Raw genomic sequence first — 8,458 nt, 5'->3', positions numbered from 1 at the left:
GGCAGCAGTTCCTTTGTATTGCTGCACGGAAACCAGTGACAAAAGACGCTGCCCGTGGAGTCCTAGTTTGACCAGAACTACTTCCAAAGTTGTTGATAAGGTAGCAGTGATCAACTTCTGGAAATAAGACGCAGTTAATATTTTCACGTAGTGTGAATTTGAATTGGGGAATAGTCGAAAACTACGACTAGCAAAATTAGAAAGCTGTGCATCTGTTAGCTTTAGAAGTTACCTCAAGCGGCTTCGGTCTATTTTTGCATTTTTGTGTGTTCATCTAGCGCTTGCTGAGATAACGCAGATCCCAGCTTTCGCAAAGCAGAAAATTCGTCTCGTTTCTAAAAGTTCGCTTGAATGAATGCAAAATTGGACAACATAACAGCCATTTTTAAAATACTTTCCTGCCAGGCGTAAAACAATTTATTTACTGTAATTCCACGGGAATTTCAATCTTACCCACCAGCAGTCAAGCTCTTGAGCAAGAAACAGCTGTCAGTGCCAAAATAATGTATTATTTAAAAATATGCCTATATTTACACCACCCGGCCAAAGTTGTTGTTGCATATTTCCATCATCAATATTTCCAGCTCATTAGCTCGCATCCATCATTTGATGCTCTCGGTTCGTAGAAATATGCCACTAAGCAAATCAGCCACCTTTGGGCCCGGTGTGCAATTCATGTGTATGTGGGCGTCGATTCGCCTAAACCGATGCCAACCAATCAAAAGATCATCACACGGGAATTCTGGTACAAAATTAAACCTAAGCATGTAAATCTACACACATCACTAATATCAATTTGTATTAAGCTGGCAGTGCGCAGTAGAAAAAAAAAAAAAAAGTGAGTTGCTTTATTGAAATACCTGAGAAAAAAAAAATAAAAAAATTGCGTAAAGGAAGCTCCATAAAATATGCACCTAATCAACCACCGGTATGCGAACGCACGAGCGAGTGGCTGCACAGCAGATTGGATAGTATCGCGAGGCACGCAGAACTAGCCAATTTCGGGTCAGTACTACTCCGCGCTGGATACTCATGCAAGGCATGCATGCGGCTGTACTTGTGACTTTTGCATAAATGACTTTACTCTCAGAAATATTGGAAGTGGAAATTACACCGTGTCATCTGGCGTCACTTCGCTGATAGTCCCATTTGCAGGCGGTATGGAATCACTCACTGCTTGACGGCTTTCTCTGCTTTCGCTTGCTGTTAAGCGCACGGCTGGCATGCATGCTGGTGGAATACACGAAAACAAATCACTACACATAGCTAACAAAATTGCACGCGGAAAAAACAACAACAGCAAAATAAATCAGCTGTAATCAATGTTGCTGCTAATGATTGATATACACCTGTCGAAATACGCACTCGTATACCTACAAAATATGCATAGACATTGTGTGTGTGTGGGGTGTGCATGTGAGCTAGTGGGATTAAGCCACGATTTGTCCATTTTATTACTTACATGATGTGCCTGTTGTTAAAAGACCCATTTCACTGAGTTCAATATTGTTGTTGTTGTTGTTGTGTGCTATTTTGTAAAAGAAATGTGTAGGATGTTCTTGTTTTATTTACTTATTCGTATTTGTGGCCGGCAAAAAAGCTACACTATTCGCCTGAATTTTTTTCGCTCAACCATTTTTTTGCTGCCAACACTTTGAATGGGCCAGCGATTTCCATTAGCCGATTTTTGGTTAGTAGTGGTGCAAAAGTAGAGAAAATAGGGAGAAGAGCAATGCTCGAAAGGCTCTCACAGGCTCAATATTTGGTTTATGGCCTGTATTGTCCGGTATCCTGCGATTTTTGTTTATGACTCCCTTCCACTCGTGGTTACAAATATTTGCCACGTATTCTGCATGTAATTTTTTATGCGCTCTTTGTTTTGTGGATGTACAGAGAATTTTTAAAGTGTACTATGCAATTTTTATTATATTTTGTTTTAACAACAGTCAAGGCATTCATTGAGCCCTATCGTTATGACTTCGTACGATGACTTAAAAATATGTAATCGAAAGATCCCAGGCGGAAATTGAAAAATAATTTTACTTGGGTGGCATAGGGGTCGGCAAGGATGCTATTTGGGTACACCAAAGGTGGCAATAGTAAAAAAAAAACAAAAAAACTTTAAATTTAGTTTCTTCCATATAAAGGGTGGTTAAATTGCAAAGACCGATGTTCAATGTGAACCACACCTAAACGTCAAGTTTTCTTCTGCATTTCAATTGACATTTTTCAATTTCAAACTAATTCAATTTGAACCATAGAAAAAAATAGAGCAATGCGTTAAAGTTATTCAGGCTTATTATGAAAACGGGCGTTGAAATCAAAACGCATATCGCGTACTTCGTGATTTTTTCGTTCAATTTAATCTTCCAAATGTGCGTACAATCGGAAAAATTGTGCACAAATTTGAGCAAACCGGGTTTTGATGACCATTATGCATAAAGACTTGCATTTACACGCTTACAAGGTGCAATTGACTCAAGAACTAAAGCCTCTTGACCATTTCAAGCGTCGGCAATGGTCAGAATGGTGACAGGAAATGGCAACAGTGAATGACTAATTTTCGAAGAAAATCATCTTCAGTGATGAGGCACATTTTCACCTCAGTGGATTCGTCAATAAGCAGAATTGCCACATTTGGCCAAATGATAGTCCAAGAGTGATTGCCGAAAAACCAATGCACCCACAAAGAGTGACTATTTGGTGCGGTTTATGGGCAGGCGGCATCATTGGGCCGTATTTTTTCCAAAATGAGGCCGGTGAGGCAGTTACTGTGAATAGTGTTCGCTATCGTGAGATGATAAAGAACTTTTTATGGCCCGAATTTGAAGATATGGATGTGGACGATATGCAGTTTCAACAGGACGGTGCCACTTGTCACACAGCTAACGAAATAGTCAATGGCTCTTTTGCGCGAAAAATTTGATGGCCGATTAATCTCACGTTGCGGCGATGTCAATTGGCCGCCAAGATCAAGTGATTTGACACCGTTGGACTTCTTTCTTTGGAGTTATTTGAAAGAAAAGGTGCACATCGATAAGCCAGTAACAATTCAAGAGCTAAAAGATGATATAATTCGGCACATTAACCGCATAGAACCTCAATTATGCCTCAGCGTCACCGAAAATTTGGGCCTTCGGATGGAGTTGTGCCGCCGAGGTCATTGAGCCATACCAATATTATCATAATAAAGAGAAGTGGTAATAATTTCTTAAAAAAATTGTATTGTATTCAAAATCAATACCGGTCCTTAAAACTTAACCACCCAAATACTGGTCGCGATGTACGATGTAAACATAGAAACCACCAAGTAAATTTTTTCCAAAAATAATTTATTCACTTGAAAGTCCATACTTTACTTTACTTTTCTACATAATTCCCATTACTAATGAGGCGTTTATCGTATCTTGGGACCAGTTTTTGTATACCATCGTCAAAGAAGATTGCCGCCTGATAAGACCACTGCTTCACAGTCGCTTTTCACCCAGCGTGAACACAATTTCCGATCTTTTAAACGTTCAGACACAATTTCGTAAAGAACACTTCTTGAGATAGCAGGAAACTTTTCAACTAATGACGAAATTGTGAATCGTCTGTACTCTTTCATTTTACACTCCACTTTTTGAGTCAGTTCATCGGTAATGACTTAAGGTCTCCCATTTCGTTCCTCATCATGGATATTTGTGCGGCCATCTTTAAAGGCCCTGACCCATTTTCGCACCATTCCATCACTCATAATGCTTTCACCATACACTTCACTGATTTGGTGATGAATGTCAACTGATTTGAAGCCTTGATCACAGAGAAACCGTATTACATCACACACTTCACAGTCGGCGGGATTCTGAATAGGTGGAGGCATTTTAAAATCACGCAAACAGATGTAGGCTCGATCATATGGTTCCGTAATGGCGTCTGTGGCCTCCCCACAGATGTAGGTACACGACGCGCATGCGCTAAACGGCGACCGCAGCGCTGCGGCGGCGTAATTTAAAAACGGTATACGTAAACGTAAACACGCCTCGTATATACCCAAGAGCAAAACTATAAAAGCACCACATATTCAATCGTTTTGATCATCTATTTATTTATTTTTTAATTAAAATTTTCTTATACGAATCAAGCTTCCAAGGAGTGTGGCGTAAATAATGATGTTTGTCTTGAATGAAAGAATTGTTAGATGGAAGACGGAAAATGAGATCATAACAGAATTTCATGCCGGCTTTAGACAAAAATATTACATACATAGCCAATGTATTTGTATAGCATTGCATCAATGGTGAATTTGAAATTTAGTGAAAATAGGAAGGTATATTATTTATTTGTAGACCTTAGACCAGCATTTGATAATGCACCTGGACACCTGCTTTTCTAAAGGGTTTTCCAATAACAGGTGTTATTTTGAATACCCCGCTATTTTGGTAGATGTCACTTTTGAAGGTGTCATTTGTCATTTTTTGATATTTGACAAGAAGAAACTACGCCATTAATAAATATGGAACGATACACACTTAAACAACGCATTATGACGAAATTATTTAAATTCACTATAAAAATGGTGAAAATTTGGCAGAGACGGTTTGTAAAACTCGAACATTTTTGGGTCATCGTGAAGCACCTTGTCGAAACACACTACAGAAATTGGTGAAAAAATTCGAGCTGTTGGGCAAAATTAATGATGTGAAGAATAAAACCGGTGCACTTCGCTCAAGAACAGCCGAAAATATTGTTGTTGTAGCCGAAAGAGTCGAAGAAAACCCAGGTTTGTCCATTCCTCGTCGTTCTTTGGAATTAGACATTCCACAAACGTCATTACACCGTATTTGGCATAAATTTTGGGTGTTAAGGCTTTAAAGTCCAGTTAACACAAGAACTCACGCCGGCCGATCATCAGCAACGTCGTGTCTTTGCTGATTGGGTCGTTGAAATGCATGAAAATGATCCGGAATTCCATCGAAAAATCATCATCTTGAGTGATGAGACCCATTTCCACCTCGGTGGCTTCGTCAACAAGCAAAATTGAGGGATCTGGGGCTCAGAAAATCCAAGAGTTATTGTTGAAAAGTCTCTCTATCCTCAGCGTATGACTGTTTGATGCGGTTTATGGTCCGGCGGAGTCATTGGACGAAAATGAAGCTGGAGCAACAGTTACGGTGAATGCTGGAATCAAAAAAATTATATGATTATTGTAGAAAATGTTTTTTAGTGAATCTGAACGGTTTATTTACCCAAAACAAAAATTTTTCGATATGATTTTTGAGGGGTTGAAAAATTCAAAAAAAAAAATTAATTCCAGCGAACTATTCAAATATTTATAAAAAGTTAGCGGTTCTGATTCACGAGGTTGAAACTTCGAATAATTAAAAAACAAGTTTATGCAAATCGGTTAAATAGTTTTTGATAAATAATGAGCACCGCGGCGGCAATTTTCAAAAAATACGACTTCGAGATAAGCGCGTCTAAAGTTTTGCGTGCACTTCTCGTTCCAAGAAAGGTAGCGCGCTTCCACGGTCTGTAGCTTTCGCTCTAGTGCTCTGATCTTTATGATTTTTGGAATTTATATTTTTAAGATGATGTACTTTTAGAATATGCCATAAAAAATTTCGATGTTTTAGTCCCTGCTTTGCCTTCTCATATTAGCTTGCTATCGAACGGGTGTTCGGAAGGTACTCAGAGAATACTTGGGCTAAGCTCGAAGGTTATGAGCTGCTTGGACCATATGTAGAAAAATGATCCTGGCCGCTCCCAAGTGAATCGCAATCACTGTATTTCCCCATTTGCGTGCACTTCTATATATGAAACCATCCGCCAAAATGTTGGAAACGAATATGGATAAAGGGCACATTTATACTCTTCTATATCTAACTTATACACAAAGAACAATTTTTGAGTACAGCAACAAAAGACTATGTACCACATAATCTGACACTCAATGTATCTAAAAAAAAGCATGTTCTCGGTTGAATCATTTAATAAAATATGAATGGAATTCAGTTTAACCCATCTTCACCGGTAATAGATTCCGTGTAGATAATTGCGTGAAATTTTGTATGGTTGGTACAAATTTTCAGACCGTGACCTTATTCATAGAAATAATATAACTTACGCAGAGTTTTAGTTGGGTATTTTTTTGAATTCTCTTTATTAATATAGTTGTATTTTGTTAAGTTTACAATGTAATAGTTTTGCAATATTTAAAAAAAACATTATTTTTCCTATTTCCTAAATCTGTATGGTATTCATCAAAACATTTTAGATGCAATCTCAAATTACATTTTTTACATTCATAAACAGTTTGTGCGTGACACATAGCACATCTTTTACGTTTGTTGCCTGGAGGTTTCCATACGACATGATCACGAACATTTATGCGAGGTAAATGGACTCGTCTCTCTGCTTCTTCGACGCCTGATGAATCACTTATTTCATCAAAAACTTCTTCACAATGTAAAAGCAAAGATTCTGCAATTTCAGTTTTAAAAGAAGTTTGAGACATATGGCGAGTTCCTTCTGCCTTACAAATCAGGCAATGAATTTTCCATGCGTTAACAGTGGTACTATTGACTGAATTAGTCCATAACGGCAACCACCAATTTTTTTCCACGAATACCAACGCGATAGTTAGCTACGGCATTATCGTGTAGGTCTACCCCTCCCAGGTTTTGTTTTTGGTCATGAATAAGTCCAGGTTGTTCAACAGATACTTTTTTCTTCTCGGCTTTGCACCAACGTTGTGAGACAGCTAGTGGGTCGACAGACTTGAAATTAGAAATGACTGTTACTTCTGCATTATCTTGCCAACGAGCAACAAATAATTTATTATTCATCTCGGAGCAGTAGTCGTATTGGTGTTTTTTTAGTATTTTTCCAGTGCTTAACAATTTCTCTGTACCTCTAAGACGATTTGATCTTACAGTTCCTGTTGCTCTGAAACGTTTTTCACTCAACAAACAAAACAAATAGTGTGACGAAAAAGAATTATCAAGATATATGGCATGGTTATCTGCATTTCGAACGTTTTCTAACAATGATAGAACAACAGAAGCGCCTAAGCCTACATTCTTGTCATAAGGTACACTCGATCCTCCATATGGTGCTACTGCATATAAATAACCGCTGTCTGAACAAAGAGCCCAATACTTGAAACCAAATCGAATTGGTTTGTTACGAATAAACATTTTGCACGAATGTCGACCAAAATATGGTATCACTTGTTCATAAATTGACAGAAACGTTTCAAAAACTCCAAACTGCATGTACTTACTTACGATTCAGTGCATCAATAAGTGGACGAACTTTAGCAAATCTGTCTGTGGCATCAATGCCATAATTGTCCATTAGATGAAATATTCTTTTGATCAACTGGAAGCTATTACGTGATAAAGCTTGCTGTACTATAGGTATACCAAGTGTTTGCTGTGTACTCCAATAATGTTCAACGTGAGGTACTTTATGATAACCACTTAGTATCAAAATTCTGATGAAACGATATATCTGTTGTTTGCTAATATCCACTCCGATATTATTTTGGTGAGCATACATATTTCTATTCACGACCAGCATTTCCATTATTTCTTCGCCAAAGAACTGCAGAAACAATTCAAATGGTGTTTTGCCACCTGAAAGAAAAATTTTATGAGCCAAAAATTATCATAGGAATAGAATATTCACACTCACTCATAGAATCAACAATATTGCTTTTTAAAGATTCCACACCTGATTCGTCAGGGGTCCAAATTTAAAATCAATTCGTTTGGTTTTTTCCAGTTTGGTTTACCGACATCTTTTTCTGCTGTGTACCTAGTTGTTTGTGCAGAACAGGATGGTCCATCATCAAGTATTCCAACAGAGCATGGCGGCGGCGACGCAAAATCTTCCACATCTGATTCATGTTCGACCTCCAACTCTCCACAAACATCCGTCATAGCTGGTACCTCTGTTATCATCTCATTATCGTCAATAAGTTCTTCGTCACTTACAGCATCAACATCTGCTGGTGGAATACCTATATACGACAGAAGTTATTTTTTTCGAAATAGGCTTAACAATTTTCATTCGTTTAGCTGAAATTACTTCACCTTCATCCTCACTGCTCGAAGTATTTATGTAGGATTCTATTTCCCCAATGGTTAAAAAACGTCGACGATCCATTACTCTTCAATAAAGAATTAAGTAAAGGTACAAAATTTTGACAAAAAATATCAAGATCACATTAGTCATACCAAACCGGTAAAAGCTTTCAACGAAATACTTCTAAATGTATTTTTACTTGCACAAATAAAAATAATAGCACTTATGGTACAAATTGCCATATGAAAATGACATAAACATCAATTTTCCCGCCAAAAATAATGTCATCAAAACGTTGAAGTCATGTGAGTCGTTTCAGCCAGGGTTGCGATTTCGCAACACCTGTTTTTAAGAGTTTATTTTTGCAAGAAAACTTCAGCTGCATTAG

General features: G+C 37.8%; 1 protein-coding gene across 1 annotated transcript; it reads right to left on the bottom strand.

Annotated features, from left to right (window-relative positions):
- Window positions 1–1,108: 1,108 nt before the first annotated feature.
- Window positions 1,109–8,151, bottom strand: LOC128871602 (uncharacterized). Its single transcript, XM_054113471.1, has 5 exons — window positions 8,079–8,151; window positions 7,778–8,005; window positions 7,269–7,619; window positions 1,463–1,528; window positions 1,109–1,230 (listed from the first exon to the last, which is right to left on the bottom strand). The coding sequence occupies exons 1-5, from the start codon at window positions 8,149–8,151 to the stop codon at window positions 1,109–1,111; spliced, it is 840 nt and encodes a 279-aa protein (XP_053969446.1).
- Window positions 8,152–8,458: the final 307 nt, after the last annotated feature.

This window comes from Anastrepha ludens, chromosome 2, assembly GCF_028408465.1.
Source record: "Anastrepha ludens isolate Willacy chromosome 2, idAnaLude1.1, whole genome shotgun sequence".
Taxonomy (NCBI): domain Eukaryota; kingdom Metazoa; phylum Arthropoda; class Insecta; order Diptera; family Tephritidae; genus Anastrepha; species Anastrepha ludens.
This window is presented reverse-complemented; position numbering and strand designations above follow the sequence as displayed.